At 51.1% G+C, this 19,070-nt stretch overlaps 1 protein-coding gene across 7 annotated transcripts in view; it reads left to right on the forward strand.

The window, feature by feature from the left end:
- Positions 1-369: 369 nt before the first annotated feature.
- The window catches only part of GAS7 (growth arrest specific 7), a 160,143-nt gene continuing 141,442 nt past the window's right edge, over positions 370-19,070 (forward strand). For all 7 annotated transcript variants that reach the window (XM_063352129.1, XM_063352123.1, XM_063352128.1 and 4 more), the window contains exon 1: positions 370-653. In XM_063352129.1, the coding sequence (XP_063208199.1) occupies positions 471-653 (183 nt within the window). In that variant the 5' untranslated portion in view covers positions 370-470. The remainder of the gene's footprint in view (positions 654-19,070) is intronic.

Genomic DNA, 19,070 nt, shown 5'->3' on the forward strand with positions numbered 1-19,070 from the left:
ACAGGTGGCACACACTGTGTCTGTCACGCACACAGAGACACGGACACACGCACACGCGGGTCTCTCGCGAACACACACGCGATGTCTCTCCGGTCACACTCGCACACGGTGTCTCCCTCTCACGCCCGCTGTCCCGCCGACACCAGAGTCACACGCGGAGCGGGCTGCGCACCGGGGCGGCCTCTCCTCCCGCTCGCCGCCCGCACCCCCTTTCCCCCCCCCCGCCCCGCCCGGCGCTGCCCCGTGCCGGGGCTGCTCCGCTCCCGCCGCTGCCGCCGCCCGCGCTCGCCGCCCGCCGCGCCCCCGGGGGCGGAGCGGAGCGGGGCGGGGCGGGGCGGGGCGGGGGCGGCCGGCCGGGCCCTCCCGCAGCCCGGCGCGCCGCGGGGCGGGCAGCGGCGCCCCGGGCGGGCGCGGAGCGGCGGCCGAGGTCGGGCGGCTGCGGGCAGAGCGCGGCCGCGTCCCCCGGCAGGATGTCGGGGTCGCGCTGCCAGACGCTGTACCCCTTCTCCGGGGAGCGGCACCGGCAGGGGCTGCGCTTCGCCGCGGGGGAGCTGATCACGGTGCTGCAGGTGCCGGACGGCGGCTGGTGGGAAGGGCAGAAGGAGGACGGGCTGCGCGGCTGGTTCCCGGCCAGCTACGTGCAGCTCCTGGAGGTAGGAGCGGGGCCGGGGCCAGGGCTGGGGCCGCATCGGGCGGAGGGGGAGGCGGGGAGGGGGCGGGGGGAGCCGGCCGGCGGCCGGGCCGGGCCGGGTCGGGGGAAGGAACCGTCCCGGGGCGTCCCGCGGTCGGTCGCCGGGCACGGCCCGGGGCTGTTCCAGCCGCCGGCGCTGCGGGCAGAGGTTGCCGGCAGTGCGGGGGGGACGCGGGGCTGCACACCGGCGTTGCTGCCGGCGACTCGGCTCGGCATCGCCGCGGCCACGCCGGGGCTGGAGTGTCCGGTGCTGGTAAGAGGACGCGGCGCTCGGAGGAGCCTGCCCGGCCCCGCTGTAGCCACGGAGTAGCGGAGTTGGGGCTGCGTGGCGAGCTGCGAGCTCCTCTGGGCACTCGCGCTTTCCCAATTGCTGAACAGCAGCAGAAGTCAGTGTCTGAGGTGATACAGCTCCTGTCAGTCATGCGTCATGGCGCCAGATGCTGGGCAAGTTCCTCTCCCTCCCTTCCCTCTCCCCATCTCTTTCCCTCCCCCCCTCCCCTTCCTTCTCGCCTTCCCTCTCCATCTCATTTCCTTTCACCGAACATCTCTTGGCTTTATGTTGTGGAAGAGGTAATTCAGACATGTCCCTTCTGTTGCAACAGTTCCCCAAATGGCTGGAGATACCTTGCTGCCGTATGTGTGGCACTGCCCCAGGGAGCCCCAGCAGAGGTAGAGTCAGTTTGCCCAGACTCAAAGGTCATGGACATTCTATCAGGATGCTGAGAAGCTCTGTTAGCTTCAGTTGTTTTCAGGGCCCTGACAGCTGGGGCTACGATTGTATTCCCACCTCAGGACTGCTTGTGTCTGAACTTGTTTATTACTTTCCTGTGCAAACAAGACACGATGCGAGTGTAAAATATATGTCCACAAAGAGTGCCTTCACAATCTCTGCATTTCTGAAAGTGAGATCTGAAATGTCTCATGCACCAAAGCAAGAACTTGCCGTGAGTGCGTCAGTCCTCCTCTCACTGACAATGCCCTGTTGTCATTTGGAACTTAACCTCGGATGTGGGTATGGAAGTGGTCTCCTGAAGCCGTGTCCCTGCGGTGACTGGGCTGAAGTGGTTAGCAGCACAATGTTGCTTGGGTCAGCCTCTGCTTGTCCTCCAGGTTTCTAAGGGGAAGCAGACAGCCTGCTTTGCTTACATGCAAGGCAGGCACTACCTGCCCCAGGTTTTCCATGCAGACCCTCTGGGGAACCCAGAGTGGCAGGAGGCACAGACCGCAGCAGATCGGGCTTACCAGATGCATGCAGAGCAATGTTCTGTGAGCAAAAATTTCTGCCCAAAAGGACATTTTGCTTATAGATCTGGCATTGCCTTTTGGTTTCTCTAGTCCAAATGAATTTAAAAATCTGTGATGTTTCCACTGAGTTTCTGTTTCTCGTTCTTACCTGGAAAGACAGGAACGTAGAAACAAAATTTCCCCACTCAGTGCTACAAGAGTGAGGCCAGGGACTTTTCTGTGCCACTGAAGCACTTGGGAATTTTTGTTAGTTTAAAAATGTGTGAGTCCTTTTGTTTGTGAGTTTTGCCACCTACAAGATCATTTACTGAGATATGTGAATGTTTGTGGTTTCACAAATTGCTAAACATTTACACATCTAACCAGGAATTTAGGAATTGTTTGAGGCAAAATGTATCATGAGATGAGACAAACTCTGCTCAGCAAAGGCAGTGGGAAATCACTTCTGCGTACACAATAACTTTGCTTTCATATCATCTCCCTCTCTCCGTCTTGGAAACACCTCTCTTCCTACTTACGTCTGAGCAAGTTGTGCTCAGATCAGTGCCTGCAGCCCCCCAGATGTGCCCTTCTGACCCTTGGCTCGTGTACCACGGAAAACTTTGCTGCAGACCAATTGTCTACAGAGCCCAGCCTCCTTTCTCTTGAGCAAGCCTTTGGAAAGAAGGTAAGAAAGATGGCACGCGCCAAGAGGTGTTCACTCCGGCATGTTTCCCTTTTCTCCAGAGGTGGTGCCTAATAAGGACTATGAGCTAGATTTAATCAATGTGTCAAATGAGAGATAATTAACCAAATTTATGGGACCACAGGTACTTGGTAGACGTTACAGTAGAGCAGATGTGTGAGAAGAAGACAGATCCGTGTGCATCTCTCTCGTGGCTCTGTGCTGGTAGACCTTCCCTTGCGTGCAGGTATACAGCTAGTTTGCTCAGGGACCGGATCTAACTGAGACACCACGATAGAAATACTCTCCTTCTCTGCTCTCTGATCCAAGCCCCCATCCAACCACATTGACATCGGAGCTGGAGTCAGGGAGATGATGACAATGCATAGCCAGATGGGGCCATGAACACGCTTCTCCTTCCAGTACCAGCTGGCACTTACGTTGGCTTTGAGTGGCCCTGACCCTGCAGCTTTTGCTAAGGTTCAGCGTTATGTTCTGAGCTGAGCTTAACCACACGCTGTTGGTGAAAGAGGATGTTATTTATTCCTGCCCTGTGCCCTGCCCGCACTTCCCCATGCCCGGTACACAGCAGGTACCTGTGCTCCTCTCTCTGGAGCCCTCAGAGACTCAAAGGACAGCTGGCTGCATTTTCTGCCACAGCAGTGGATGAATGTGGCTCGCGGCATTGCCCAAGGCGTGCCTGGGCTGGCACAGTTTGCCCTGCATGGCACACACCCTTTGTCTTCACAGCAGAGTCTGTCAGGGGGCTGGGTGCTACCAAAAGGAGATGGCCTTCTTCTGAAGCCTCTGTAACTTCAAGCCTGCCACTGTGTAGAGACAGGCAGGCTGGATTTTCTCATTTGTATGACTTCACATTTACCAACACTGATGTCTCCTCTGACAGCACTGCTCTAAAGTCTGCACTGAGTTTTGGTCCTGAGCTGAAAGAGGCAGGCGAGAAAGGTATGAAGGACAGCAGCTGAGAGGGGAGTCTCTGCCACCCTTGAGTCCGTCTGCAGCATACTGGTTCCTGCTGGATGAAAGAGGAGGAATGACTGTTCCTGATGCTATCTCCGACTTGGGAGGAACCACGCTGTACCAGAAGCACCTGCACCTCTTCACAGGCAGCCGGGCTGCGGAGCTGCCAGCCCCAATCATTGGCATGCTGCCACATGGCGCTAGTTGGCTTTTCCAGGGTCTGAGGATTGGGCAGGCTCTTCCTCCTCGCATGCACGCATGCTGAATGGTAGCTCTTGGCTCTTGCAAAGGAAAAGAGGTATCCATGGCTGGTGGTTAAGCAGGACTGGTTTTAGTGGCAAGCTTGGAGTTGGACATCTCTGAGAAAGCCATGAAGGTGGCTTGTGGGAAACAAACTCCTGAGGGATTGCTGCCTTTGCCTCCAGAGCTCTCTTGCTAGCAAAAATGTGTTTTCAGTTCATTCATCACTGAAGATGAAGGAAAGGACCAAAGCTGGAGTAAACGTGGGGCAAAAGAGACAGGGGGAGGTAAAGATGTTTGGCACCCATTGATTCCTGCAAGCCCACAGTGGTGGGTTAGAAGAAAACAATGGTGGCTGGAGGTTCCTGCGCATGGCAGCGATGGAAAGAATGAGAGCTGGAGCAGGACTGGAGGAGTGCGTGATAGGGATAAGCCAGAAATAGGATGTTTCTGTGAGCAGTTGTCATAGAGCAAAAGGGATACCATAAAGCTAAAGACTATCAAAAGCAGAGAGCGAAGTGAACAAGGGAGGGTATTAGCTCCATGATGGGGCTCCAGATGGGTTCCCCGAGGCCCGGCTCGTTGGCAGCAAGTCGGGGAGGCTGCTGCAGTCTTGTTCACAGAATCGCTGAGTTGGAAGGGACCTCTGGAGATCAGCTAGTCCAGCTTCCCTCGCCACGTCTGGTCAGGTTTTGGATATGCACAAGGATGGAGACTCCACAGTCTCCCTGGGCAATCTGTTCCAGTGTTTGCTACCCTCACAGTTCTTCGTTATGTTTAAAAGGGATTTCCTGTGTTTTAATATGTGCCCGTTGCATCTCATCCTTTCACTGGGTATCACTGAGAACAGTCTGTCTCTGCCTTTATTACTGTCCCTCCCATAGGTTTTTATACACATTGATAACATCCCTCTCGAGCCGTCTTGTCTTGATGCTAAACAGTCCCAGTTCTTTCAGCCTTTCCTTGTATGACAGATGCTCCGATCCCTTAATCATCGTTGTGGCCCATTGCTGGACTCTCTCCAGTATGTCCTTGTCTTCCTTGTGCTGGGAAGCCAAGTCCTGTTTCTTATACTGTTGTGCTGTTGGAGATAATAGGTTAATGGAGAAACAGACCCCCACCAATACTTCCTCAACGTAAGAATCCATTGACACCAGAGGAATCCAAAGGAGTGCTGCCAAATTCATATGCTTTTGCTTCGACTGAGCTTGACCTGTGAGCAAGCAACACACTTCTGCAAAGTCAAGGGCTTGGGGAAGGAGGGGTCTTCTTGCTTGTGATCCATATCCCATTGAGTAGATGCACCATCAGCTTCAACCTGCATCCCTCCTTTGGTGATTTATAGCTATGTCAGCCATGAGACCTGAAAGTCAGGGACTAGCAGCTGCACGTTCTGACCATTTCCTCCCTCGTGAGCACTTTTATCTTTTTGCCTGACATTTTGACCATTTGAGCAGAGCCATGCACCTGTACCAGACTGTTGCAGTCTCAGGTTAAGCAGTTCTCCTTCCCAGCCTGGCGCGAAGAAGAATCTGCGTAGATACGGGTGATGCACAGTCCTTCAAGCCAGCGCTGCCACGGTGAACATGGGCATAGAGCAGGTGGAATGGGGTGTGTGATGCAGTGAGGGATTTGTTAGCAGCTGAAGGTAATAAAATGTTTCCTACCCAGAGGCTGACTGCCTCCTCACCCCACCTGCGTCAGAGACGCTTGGGATGATGATACGTGGTGTGGAGGGAGAGCTGTGCAGCTCCAGACCTGAGAGCAACCTAGGACAAGTCTCAGGTGTGTCCCAGTTTGTCACAAGCTTTACTGGTGCAGGACAGCATAGATGTCAAGAGGGTGAGGTGGTGTTAGACCTCTGGGGTATGTACTCCAGGAGGTGCTTTGCACGGGACCCTCTGGGGAAATGCTGGCTGTTGCATCTGCCTTTTCGAGGGAAGTGATTTTCAGAGGGGTGGGGAGATGTGTCATTCAGTCACATTTGCAAGCGGTTTGTTTTAAAATCTATTTTGGGCATTGCTTTTTGTATTTGTGGTTAGCTAGAAATCTCTTATATAAGCAGCAGCGTAGCAACATATGCAAATTTGCTGAAAATTGTCAGCACTTTTTATAGCTTCAGTCATCCCACAGATGTAAGTCTCTGCATGAAGCATAGTGTGTGCTTCCAGCATGGATGGAGGTGGCTCTGGAATCTGACTGAGCGACCTGGACTGAGTAGGACTGAGAGCTGACACTGATCCTGTCTGCATTTTCACAGCTTGATTTACTGGAACCGTGAGGCACTTTGGAAGGAAAGAACCGTGCGCTTTTCCCTGGTGTGTGGTGCATGTGCAGGCATCAGGCAGTATTATACATTACTGCCACTGCTGCATAATATTCGGGGGTAACTCATCTCACCTGACCCAGCCTGTGACATCTGCCACACGAACACAGCAACGTGCAAACAGTTGAGCCTGGAGGTTGTGCCACGTTCAGCTGCAGGAAGCACAGCATGGCACGAACTGCTTCATTCCTTGTGCCCAGGTAGGCAGAGAGAAGAAGGATGGAAGGAATTCATAGAAATTATAATGCCTCTAATTTATTTGGTAATAGCAGAGAATGCGTAGAGGACTTCTGTGCCAAGCCGTACCTTGTTGTAAGCTGATACGATCCAAGGAGACAGTGTGCTTAAGGAGAAACTAGAACCTGTCAGCCGATTAGCGAGGAGAATTCCATTTCATGACAAAATTCAACTTCCGAACATCTATGTGAAACACTATTGTGATGAAACCCTATTTTTAGAGGGGAAAAAAAACCAAAACAGGTTTATATTTCTCTTTCTTCATGTTAGTGATGGAGTGTATTTTGACCAAGGAAAACCCCACAACATTTTGTCAGAAAATATCCAGCCCGTCCTAGAAATGGGCATTACTGTAGCCAGGGCTATGACGTGATGGCTGTGCTGTGTGCAGCCACAGCGAGGGCTGGCACAAGCTGCTGCGGGAGCTGCTCTCTGCTGTCGTGGGAGCTCTATAATGTGTACAGTACACTTGGAAGAGAGGAGATGTTGGTACTTATTGCAACAGAGCTTTTCCTGATGACAGTACAGCGAAGAACAAGGTTGTGTATGGGAAGCACCTGGCTGGCTGTGAGTACCTGAGGCCTGGGCTCTTTGTACGCGCCGTCGGTGCCTCCTGCGTGCAGTGATGGTGCTTTGCTTTCTTAGCAGGTTCTTCTACATCCTTGGACTTTGTTCTCTCACACTCTCTCGTTCCTCTACCTCACCACTCAAAAATCACCTCAACATAAAAAGTCGCAGAGAGCGTGAAGGACCGAAGGGATGTGTGATGATCTCAGGTACAAACGCAGCTGTTACCACTGCTGTTTTCTAAGGATACTCCGTGGAACAAGTAATGCTCCAATACGTAGTCTTGCGTGATGGGAGAGGAATGTGGTCTTTAATCCAGTGTGACAAGGCTGTGGGTGATGAACCCTCTGTGGTTTTTAAGCGGCAAGGGAGTGAGCGTGCCGTTGTGCTCGGGAAACCTGTACGGTGTTTACCTTCCAATGCCACAAGCTTAGCAGTTAAACTACTTGCCTGGGGAAGTGCCAGGCTGGAACTGGTACCCCCGTCTTCTGCCGGCCCTGCCCAGGGATGCCTGTGGCACCTCCGTGAGCTTTCTGGCTCTTCTGCTGCCACTGGGAGATGGTGCTGGGGGGGAGCAGCAACCGCGGCCAAACGGGAGACAGCATCTCCTCCAGGCACAGAAGGATGATCCTGTGGGGATGACCAAGAAAGGCAAAGGGGGAGGTTTGCAAGGCTGCGGTGGGTGTTGTCTCGGGGAAGGGCAGGGTTTTCAAAATTCATTGCTCGCAGACGCTGAGGCTGGTCTGCTTTGCGAGATTCAGCCACAGACTTTTGTCCAAAGGGGCATTTGTGAGATAGGAGTAGTACGGCTTTGCATTTTAGTTTCAAAGTGTTATTTTTTTATATCTGTGACTTTCTGTAACTTTATTTTTTCATACTTGAAACTTCTGGTCATCTGACCATTGACATGTCTGGAAAATGTGAACAAAATGAAATAAATATTTTCTCATATTAAAAGGGTGAGGAAATTGTGTTTTGCTGCCAGAAGATCACTTTTCGATCAAGATTTCTGAGGGATTTTAAAGCCCCATGAGAAGGTGAAGGAGATGTGATGCTCCAGTTCACAATCCCTCCCTCACAAGTCTGTCCTGTGTTGCTGTCTATCGGTAAATGTCTTGCGCTGTTGAATTTACAGATAGAATTTAAAAACTGAAGAGCAGCATAAATATCCAAAGTTATTGAAAAAGTCTTACTGATGGGTGTGGCATTTTTTTTGTGAGCTCTTCTGTCCCCTGCACTAGTTGGAGTGTTGCAGATGCTGGGTTCATGGATGCTGCACCTCTAGCAGGTGAGAGCAATCAGATCGGTGGCCTTGCAGAAGTTGCACAGGACGGAATTTTTGAAGATGTTTTTCTTTGTCTTTAGCTAAAAGATGAAAACATGTCATGGGGGGCTTAATCTGGAAGAACCTCTTTCTTCCCATGGGTTACAGAGTCTAAAAATGGTCTCGCTGCAGATGTCTGCCTTGTAGATGTTAAAGATTAAATGAGTTGCTGTGTACCTGCCCGTTAAGGGTGGATATACGGCGACAATGAAAAATGTGGATCATTTTGAGACTCGCTTGAAGATCACTCAGTTCCCTAAAGAATTCTGTGCTCATTCTGTGCTCATTCCGTGCTCTGAATGGTGCACGCGTCCTGTACACAAACACAGCAGTGATTTCTGCAGAGAGAGGCGTGGGGTACTTTAGACTCACTGCCCAAGTTGGGAGCAAAATGCACCTTCGATGCCTTGAGTGTTGTGCTGCCAGAAGATCACTTTTCAATCAAGGTTTCTGAGGGATTCGGCACAAACATGTGCTGAATGTATTACACGGTACTTTATACTGAGTGTAGTTAAAAAGACACAGTAGGAATAATGAAAAGGTCCCAGATAATTGGTATTTTCTAAAAATTGTCTTTATTTTGGTGTCCAAAATGGAAAATTTATCCCTGAAACCAGGACCAGAAGATTCTGGCAGATTTGTTTTTCTCTACTTATTTCACTTTTACCTGTGTGATAATAAATGACCACACAGAATTAACCGGTCACTTAAATAACCAGATTAAACCTTTGTTTTATTCTCTGTGGTTTCTTACCTTCCATGGTTGCTCATGCCCCATGCAACACTTTATTATCAGTAATGAGCCCTGGTTCTGCATTACTAGAGCCTCAAATGTCTGAGTATGTGCTCAGGACTTGTTTTCATTCCTTCACTGACTACTGACATCAAGTGCAGTCCCAAAGAAAGGACATTCTTCTGTTTTGGAGAGGTCTCACAATAACCAGAGCAAGAATGTGGTGCTGCAGCATTGCAGATAGTATCTGTCTTTGGAAATATTTGCGACTGCTGCAGTTGTTTTCACCGTGGACACGCTGCAACTCAAGGCAGCCAGAGTGATGTTCCTCATGTCGCGTGTGTTCTCGTGTCTGTGCCATCGGCAGAGCATGGGGAGCCAGCCTGCGGAGTGCGGCAGGCAGGCAGCACTGCTAACTTGTGTCTTGGAATATTTCACAGAAGGCGCTGATATTTCTGTCTTTGATTTCTGACGCTCCCAGGGAGCACTTGCTCTCTGCAGCTTTTTCAGAATCCAGCGCTTTCAGGATGTGCCTCATTTACTGTGCACACATGGCAGATTTGCTGGAAGCCTTCCAAACGCTTGGGCTGCGTTGCGGTGGCTGCTCCCCGCCGTGCACATTTCCAGTAACGGAGCACAGCTCTGCGTTTGCAGACAGGGACGGAGGACCTGGGCAAAGCCGAAAGAAGCATAATGGACTTGATGGCCCCCACTCTGTGCTTTGCACGCTGTCATCAATTTACATCAGTTTAAAGTGTCGTTGGCCGTATTTAATTACATTTCACGCTCCCTTTTATTGGTATGATCCACTTAGAGCGCAGAACAGTGTAAAATCAAGGCCAATAGTTTGTTCAGCCACTGTTTTTTGAGAACAGGGTGCTTCATCAAGTGTTTGTCTTGAAAAATATAAGTATGCTTTAGTGTAGTTGGAATTTTTCGTGTCGCTCCACTGTGTAAAACATTACCTATGAAGGGGACGTCATGTAAAGGGTTGGTATGTGGCAGACCTGGGCTATCAGCTCTACAGCTCTGCACGCTGTCTGCGGTGCAGGCTGAGCCTACGCACATGGGGATTAGGCAGGGGAGAGGGCCGGGCCAGCAAGAGCCCCTCACATACCTGCCATACCAGCAAAAGTGCACTTTTGGCTGGTAAAACTTGTTCCAGTTGAGGGGGAGAGCAGGCTATACTCCGTGGGCTGCACAGCTGCTATTAGTACTCTGCCTGCCAGGGCACCTTCTCTGTACACACTGTGGTGACCATCCTGGAAAGCACTTTTAGAGCTGTATGGCATAGAAGAGAAAGCTTTTTGCTTGTACTAGTAATCCATTTTTCCACATTATGCTGTCAAAATAGCTTCTGTATTAGCCACATTTGTGGTTTGCTTTTTTGCTGGCCAGTTCCAGAAGGGCGATGCCATGGGTTTCTTAGGAGCGAACACTCTGCATTTTGTAGAGGAACATATGCAGCAGTGGAACAGGCCACTGTCTTTCAGCAAACAACTTTTGCAGCATTTGTGAGCAGCCCCCCCATAATCAGTTGTTGGTGTGGGCTACTTTGGAGTGAATTTAGGCTGGCTGAATTTAGGTGACTGTGGTCACTGATCTTTGAACTCCTCGATGGGTGCAGACCCAAAGGTCAAAAGCCTTTCTTTGACATTATTTGAGATCTGTCTGGCACGTCTTCCTACATTGATCGTTGGCGAGAGCAGACTGTGCAGACTGTTCTTGAGCCGCAGATATTCCCACTGTGATGCTGGCAGCAAAAGCACCGTGGTCTTCCAGTGCTCGTCTGAGCACCAAGTTTGTTTACTGCACAGATCTCCCAGGGCTTTCCCAGCCCTCTGCACCTCTGCTACTGCAGTCTCCGGGGTCTACTAGGAATGGAATAACTTCAACATTAGCTGTTTTGTCTGCACTTTGCGTGCCCCCGGTTCGGTGCCTCTCTCTTCTGCCCTGTCAGCTGGTTTTCCATGGAGTGAAAAAATCTCAGTAAAAGATAATTCAAAATCAAAAGTCTTGTAAAGGCCTGGGATGTTTGTATCGTAGGATGGATCAGGGCAAGGTCCGTAAGGAAGGTGTGTGGGTGAGTTTTCCATGCAGTGCTCCGGAGCAGGGGAGGCAGCGGCCGAGGGGACAGTGGCAGAGGGTCTGCCCAGCCAAAGGCAGGCCGGCTCCAGAGCTGGGGGAGCTGCCAGAGCTGGGGCAATGCAGCACGCTCTAACACCTCACCGAGAGGAAGCAGGAGCTCACTCTGGGCTGGATATGCAGCCTGGAATTGTCAGGTTGTCCCATTAGCACTGAATCTCAGTCTTTGAAATGCCCTCTGACACTCAGCGAGTCCGGGAACTGGTAAAAGGGAGGGAGGCGTGAGAGTGAGGAGGGAGCAGAAGCACATCACAACCTAAGTCCCAAACCACTCGTTTTATCTTATCATATTTGCCCCTATCTTTCACTTGAAACCCCTGTAAAATCTTCCTTAACTTTCAGAGGCAGAGCTGTTAGCTCAGAGTTAAACCCAATCTTTTCCTGAACCTGCAATGTGTTTTCTGGCATTTCGGCGTTGCTCGTGGCCTCTGTCAGCCTTCTCACACCCACTCAGTCAGCGACATGGTCAAGCCTCCCTGAGATTGTGGAGGAAAAATGCAGCAGTTGAACAGGGATCATGGAAAGGGTTAAAATAAAGCATCTCCCGTCTCCTCAGAGTTCCCTGGATTGCCAAAGGACCAGCTTTTGTGGAAGACAGAGGGAAGATACAAGGATCTTTGAGCTGGTGGACATTGTTTGGGGCATGAAAGATACATGTAGGATTCCAATTATTACCTGTGTATGTAATATTTTGCATTTATCACTAGTGTAATTTGTTTGCTGTGATGTTACCTGTTCATTGAAGACTTACTGAAGCTCTTCAGGCTTTTGCCTCATGTTAAAAAGAATATGTATAACAGCACATATTTGCAACACACTTCTCAGTCTCCTTTTCTTGAATTTGCTTGAGGAGCGAGCGGCATCATCAGGCCTTTGTGGTTGACTTTTGACCTGAGGAAGACGAACTCTTTGTTACTGCTTCTTGCTCTCTGTCTCATCAACGTTTTATTTTGCACAGTAGTTTTCTCACTCCTTGACTGCTGCTTTTCTTCTGAAAGTCTTCACAGAAAGTTTATGTTTTCACACACAGGGCTTGTGATAGTTGGTGTAAAGAAGATAACAGCACTCCCGAGAGCACCTAACTCATGCCATCATGGCTATAACGTTGCTATTGACTGTATTCTGTCATTCTGCTTTTTTCCCCTCTGGTAATCTATAAGCACTTTCAGAATGTTCTTTTAAATTGGCTGGCTAGATCAGCTTTGTCTTCCTGATCCTTTCTAATTCACTTATTTATCACTTTATTCATAATTCCGAAACAAAACCCCTTCAGTTGGTGTGTGCCCAGTGCTCCTCCTTGGGCCATGAGCCACAACGCCAGACCTACAACGGTGCACGACAAGAGCCGTGTCAATGGGGCTTCGTTGTAGGAGGGGCGGCATCAAGAGCTGGCAAGTTTTAGGTAGTGAGGGAGAAGGAATAATTACTATGGAGGAGTTTGGAGGAGAAAAACGGAGATTTGGAGTGACAGGAGTTTGCAAGGTGAATGAAGAATTAACACGGTCCAAATTTGATACTGACAGGGCAAAGTGCTGTGCAGAAACTGCACAGAAGAGGAGTTATATTTCCAAGGGGTGGGCAAATGCTTAACTCAGAAAGGAACAGACAGAAACTGGAACGATGAACACAGTGTATTTTGCAGTCCCGGAGAAATGTGTGTACTGTCTGCAGAATTCAGTTTAAAAATCCTGCTGAGGGCTGTGTGTGCAGCACATGGCTGAGCAGTTCCAGCCCTGCCCGTGTAATGAGCTGCCTGAGCAGCAGATTTGCTTCTCCTGTGCCAGCTGCTGTATAATAGGACTGATTCATTACCCAAAGCCAAGTAGTCACTCTCAATAGCAAGATTTAGAGGAGAGCCTAGGACTCGTCTCATTGTGCCGTGAGCTGCTGATTATCACAGTGATAGCTGGCACCAAGTGAAGACTGGAATTAAACCTCAGTCTGTTACGGGATGAAGAATAGAACTTCAGCTATTTCCAAAAAGAAATCATGTTTAAATTATCTATGGGTGCCTTTTGCAAAACAATTTGAAATTAAACTAAGTCAGTGAGCTCCTGGGCCCAGCTCCTATCTCAGCGGCATTGCTGCAGGGTTTGCTGGGCTCCCTCACTCCTGCTCCCTCCTCCACTCTTGGCCACCACAATTTACCAAGGCTGAGTATGGATCGTTGGTGAAGGACAAAGCTTTCCCGCAGTGCTGGCCAGAGACATGATCATGGGCTCTAATTCAGCTCAGGGACGGGACCACAGCAAGTTCTGACATGCACCTTGCTGGCTGTGCTGGAAGTGGTGGGGAGGAGAGTTGGTGGCAACCACTGTTCGTAGCATATCGCAGTCCCTGCGGCCAGTGCTCCGTGTTGGCCAGTGTGCGACGGGCAGATTCTGCCCACCTGGTCACTGTAGGAGAGAACAGGGTATGTTCCAACATATCTCTGGCTAATGATCCCCTGCTCTGGCATCTTGTCAGCTTTGAGGTGGGACCTGCTACATCTCAGAAGTGGGACTCTCTACAGGAGCAGGACGGAAGGTCCTCCGGCCACGTTGGAGCCCCATGGGCAGGGAACCAACAGGTAAAGAACACCAGCCCCAAGAAGCAGATGAAAGAGGAAAGAAGCTGAGGGCTGCTGCCCTCGTGGTGAAGCAAAGAAAGCAAACGCTACAACTCTGGCTGCATTTTTTCCTCGAGTAGGCTGGAGAGCTTGATCACAGAGCTCCACCCAGTGATGCCCAGCAACTTCTTTATATCACAACCTTATAGGCTTGCACCCATGCACTACACCTTCTGTGTGTCCAAGGGAGGACCACTCCAGTCTGATCTGGGGTGTATGGGGACTGCCACCTCCCCTGTGACTGTGACCCAATGGCACAGCGTTCCCTGGGCTCCCTTCTGCTCCACCCACATCTTCTGGGCTGGAAGGCTGCTCGCTTGTAACCAAGCACAGATCATTTCAGACGCACAGATCGCCTGGTTATATCATTTGCATGGGTGTCACAGGGGAAGCCGCTGCCGCTCAGCGCCTTGGGCCAGCGGGCTACCGGTGTGCCTGCAGTGGGTTGCACGGACAGCCAGGAGGGCCCAGGCAGCAGCTGGCCACCGCCACAGCCTCTGTGGCAGGGAGCTCTTCTTGGGAAGGTGTCGTGTTTTTGGCCAAATTGGCCAATTGCTGGCGACAGATGCTCCCCCCCAGCCTCTCATGCAGGGGGAGGAGGGGGAGAGATAAAGAGAGATTTACAAGTTTAGAAGAAACTAAACTACTTTAATAAAATATTAAGAATAAGATAAAAAGGAAAATAATGAAATAGATACAGTATATACAAAACCATATCAAGCTCCCAGGCTGACATCACTGGTGGGCACTGGGGAAGTCCCAGACTGGGCTTAGCAATGGGTGGGAACCGGGTTCCACAGCTGGAGTCCGGAACACACGGATCGGGATCAAGGGCAGATGAACAGACAGGGTCCTCATCAGACATCGGCCATTGAAGGAAGAGGCAGAGCCTTTGATCCCCCAGCTTTTATACTGAGTATAGGGCAGACGGGATAGAATACCCCTGTTGGTCAATTTTGGGTCACCTGTCCTGTCCGCTCCTCCCCGCAGGTGGGACCCCTCTGCGCTTTTCCGCTTCTGACCCTCTAACGGGGCAAATAACAAAATTAGCTGACCTTGGTTGTTACAGCAATAAGAGCCTCTGTGCACACCATTCCGTGGCACAAACTGTCTTCTCACTCTGAACGAACCGTTTCAGACACAACATGCTGTTAATTTCAGAGAGTTAGAAGAGGCCTAGCTAAGAAATAAAATTACTGAACAGAAAGTTGGTTCTATTTTACCTCAGACCAGGACAGAAAGGTTCTTCTGCTTCACCAGTCTTCTGTCTCAGTTGACCTCAGCAGACTTTGTGTTAGGCTCAGAGCCTCTGCAGCGGGTGGTCATACCCTTTCCCCTGAGTTGGCAGTGGATGGGCTTGTTCAGAGGGTCCGGATGGGTCCCGAGCACCATGTCTTGTGCACATCTCGAACCCTGCGCTTACAGCTGAAGACAGTGACTTGTGTGACACAGGGAGCGAAGCCCGGCTTTTTGCTGGGCAAGATGTGAATCTCCAGAAGCGTCCCTTTTGTGTCTCCAGGATCAGGAATACGCATGCAGGAATGCCTGACCAGTGCTCTGTGTGTGTGTCCCTGGCGGCTGCAGGGCTGTTAGAGCCATAGGGCTGTTAGAGCCATAGGGCTGAGCCGCCTCCTCCCTCCTCCTCCTCCTGCCTTCTGGGCCACGGCTGCCCCTCGGCTCAGGTGCCACTGCGGGGATCGGGGTACGGCATCGCTGAGGAGCAGCTCCGAATGCCCAGCTGTTCCCAGCCCGTGTCAGCCGCTGCAGCGAACGAATCCCTGCATTCATTTCCATGGTACGGAGTCCGCTTCTGCTCTCAGTGCTGGGGGATCCAGCGCTTGCCTGTGGTTAGAGGGAAAAGAGCTTGAAAGCCCCTTTCCCCCCGCCACAGGAGGGAAGGGTTTGGGGGAGGTTGATTTGAATTGCTGTGCTCAGGCCTTTCCCTCCCTGTGCTGGGATGGGATGTTTCCTCCTCACCCCCAAGCAAGAGCCTCCTGCAGTCTCCTGCTGCCTTTTTCTCATCTCAGAGGCTTCATGCTTTAACCCCCGTGCACCTTCACCCTCTCTGACACACACCGCGTATGGGAGAATCAAAATCAGTCCCAGTCATTAGTCCTTTTTTGAAAATAACAATGGTGCTGGCCAATAACCTTTGCCTCGCTCTGTGTGGTGGAGGCCTTGTGGGGTCTTGCATCGCTGATTTTACCCGTGCAGCTCCCGGGACCTCGCGGCGGTGCCTGGCCGAGGTGCACACCCGTGACCCTGTGGGGAGACGCAGCACCGGCATTGTCAGGACTATTTGGCTTGAATGCAACAGACAGCTGTCATGGGTGCTTCTGCCAGGTAGGGCATACAGCAGATGTTTTTAGGTCATGGTTTGCCATTGTCTCTTCGTTCAGGTGGCATGCAGCTTGAGGGGCAGATGTCCTCCAGCTTCTTACAGCTTGAAACGCGTTGCAGCTAAAATCCTTAACAAGAGTTAGTTTTATTTTAACAAATAAGGTTACAGCTTGGACTCTGATAGAGCTTGTACACATAAAATGCCTTATTCTGCTCTGTGGGGAGCAGTAATTGTCTTTCTCTGTCATGTAACATGTTACTGCCTCAGTTGCCTTATCAGAATATTTCCGAGTAGAACTGAATCGCTGATCATTACAATGTAGGACACGATTTTTCCTCTGTTGTAAGCTTTTCCCTTTATTTATGATGTTGTCTTCCTTGACAACTTCCACATTTTATTCTTAAGGTGAGAAGTTTGTTTATAAATATGTAATCCCCCCCTTCTCGTCAGTGTTGACTCATTTTCTCCTCTGTCTGCTAGGCTTCAGCTCCAGCAGTAGGAAGGCAATTTCTTCAGCTGAAGGAGTTAAATATATCACCCTAGAAAAGAGCAAGCCGCATCTGAAAGCTGTTCCTGTAACACTAATTTTGATCTCAGCCCTGTTTCCTGTCTAAAGACTTTTCTCTTTCAGTGGAGATCATGAAGTGTCACATTCATTATTTTCGCTTAGAGCATGCTGAGAAAATGGCTTTCAGCTCCAGAGATTCTCTCTCTGAGGAGCAGCAACCACGAGCTGCAACAAGCAAAGCTGCAGTTCTCTGTATTTTTAAACAATATTATTCTGAAGAACAATAATATTGAGTGTGTTTCTGTGGTGTAGTAGGGTGCGATTAATTAGACATAGATTGAATACGTTTAGTAGTAGTTGCAAGACAACTACTAGAGTCCGGCCAGAACAAGGATAACCTCCCAGATTTCCCTCAAATAAAGCAGGTTTTGTTTTATGGGGAGATCCTGCAGCTGTGCAGGATTCACCAGGGAATTCCTTCTGTAATCAGACCAACTTTTCTCCCTTAATCCAGTCAATTACAGGAATTTGGGATGGACAGCCCAGAGCCCTGCACTGCTGACACCCTCTGGAGTGAAGGTGGGAGACAGACACTTGTCTGTGGGGGCTGCACAGGAAGGCGACACCCGAACAGATGTCACAGGCGCACAGACACCGCTCGTCACAGGTTGTCCATAAGCTTTTGCTGTTTCAGTTCAGCAACAGGCACAATATTAATGCCAATGCGAAGGACGATTAGGCTATGACAGGTGAAGACCTATGGCGAGGGTGGAGAGCTGGCCTGGTCTGGCCTCCCCTTCAATCCTCCTCTGCCTCTTCAACTCCATCTGCATTCGCCAGCGGTCTCAGGGTGCCCCTGTTGAACCTCCCACCACGAACCCGTCCAGCTCTCAGCAGCAGGCGACTCGCTGCTTTTCCGGGGTGGCTCCTCTGCTGGGTGAGCTCACGGGGCCACGGAGCGCCATCAAAGTGAACACGAAGAGTGGGGATGGGAGCAGGACCCTGCTGGGAGACACCTCAGCACCTCCCCCAGTATTTTACCCTGTGGTTGCAGCAGTTGAACACGTCCTTTGCCTCTCTGGGGCTGGGGTGGTTTGGGGTGAAGCAGTTGGAGCACACAGATCGCAAGATGTTACAGATGGCACCAGGGCCAGACCTCCCCTTGGTAGGTGAGGTGCTCGAGCAGGTTATCTCCACATCTGAGGCATCCAGCCCTTTTGTACAGATGATGCCAGAGACGCTGGTTTCTCCAAAGGGGACTGAGTGTTGGTTGACGCTTGTCAGGAGCTACCCAAAGCTGGGAAAGGCCAAGCCCTGGGGGTGGTGTGAATGAGGGCTCCTCCTGGCAGCCACAGTGCCTGACACGGGGCTGTGTGCCGTCGATGTCCACTAGCTTGCTAAAAGCTGCGGGGGGAGGAGGCTGTTTACCACCAACCTCCTGAGCTGGGCAGCAGCTCGAGCGCAGCAAGTGGGAGACGTGGGCCCCGGTTCCCTCTTACTCTGCGTGGAGTCACGTGTGTAATTCGCCATTCCTCGGGGAGCGCGCTGGCTCGCAGGCTGTGCCCCATCCTCCTGCCCCTGGGGAGGCTGCCCATGGGCACTTAGTGGGCGGAAGAGCAAGTGTGGGTAGTCAACAGCAGCTTTCTCATAAGCTTCAAGGATTGTTTCTGCTGTGATGGTCCAATGTGGCCAGGCAGACAGTCCTGGAGCAGAAACTTCTCAGTCCAACATGCAGACAGCGAAGAACAAGTTCGTCTTTAGAGAGACAAAACAGTCACTTGGATTCCTTTGTGGCCAACTGAGGAAGAGGGACTCCTGAGGGCAGACTTTGATGATGCCTTTTCAGATGTCCAGACTGAAGGAGCTGGGTGCCCTGTTTCTCCCCGGTGACCAGACCAGCCCGACTGGCTCGGCTGTGGGCACCTGTGCTCGCTCAGGTGAAGTCTACAGCACTGAATGGAGGTAGGAGCATTGACCAGCTCTGCATATTGATGTCCCTGCCCTCAAAACAGGCTGTATGGCAGTCTCCCTGAGGAGCTGCACTGAAATGTAGTTTTCGTGTCTTGCCAAACTGTTCTTCCTACGACTAACTCAGAGAGCGGGAGCCCGGGGGTGTTGTATCAATCTGTAGTTTTAATTCAGCATCTGTTCTGCGTCATCCTGCTTCTTTCCTAGGTGTGAGGCCAAGGTTGGTGTTTGGTGTCCAGGAGGAGGTGGGATGTGCCTGCCAATGCAAGGCTGTGTTAGGGCTCCTCCATAAACGAGGCTGTTGCAGGAGAACAGGAACTTACAATCCAGAAAGTGGCTCTTGGGTTTGAATTAAAACAACTTTCATAGAACTAAATGCTTTCTTTTCCTGCCTGTGTCTCTCTGAGCCCAACACAAGTATTGAGGCAGCCGGGTGCAGCCCCAGAGATGTCAAGGAGAGGTTGGCCTGTGGACTTTGCGGGAAGCTTCAGGAGG

The sequence above is a fragment of the Chroicocephalus ridibundus genome, chromosome 14 (genome assembly GCF_963924245.1).
Source record: "Chroicocephalus ridibundus chromosome 14, bChrRid1.1, whole genome shotgun sequence".
NCBI classification, from domain to species: Eukaryota; Metazoa; Chordata; class Aves; order Charadriiformes; family Laridae; genus Chroicocephalus; species Chroicocephalus ridibundus.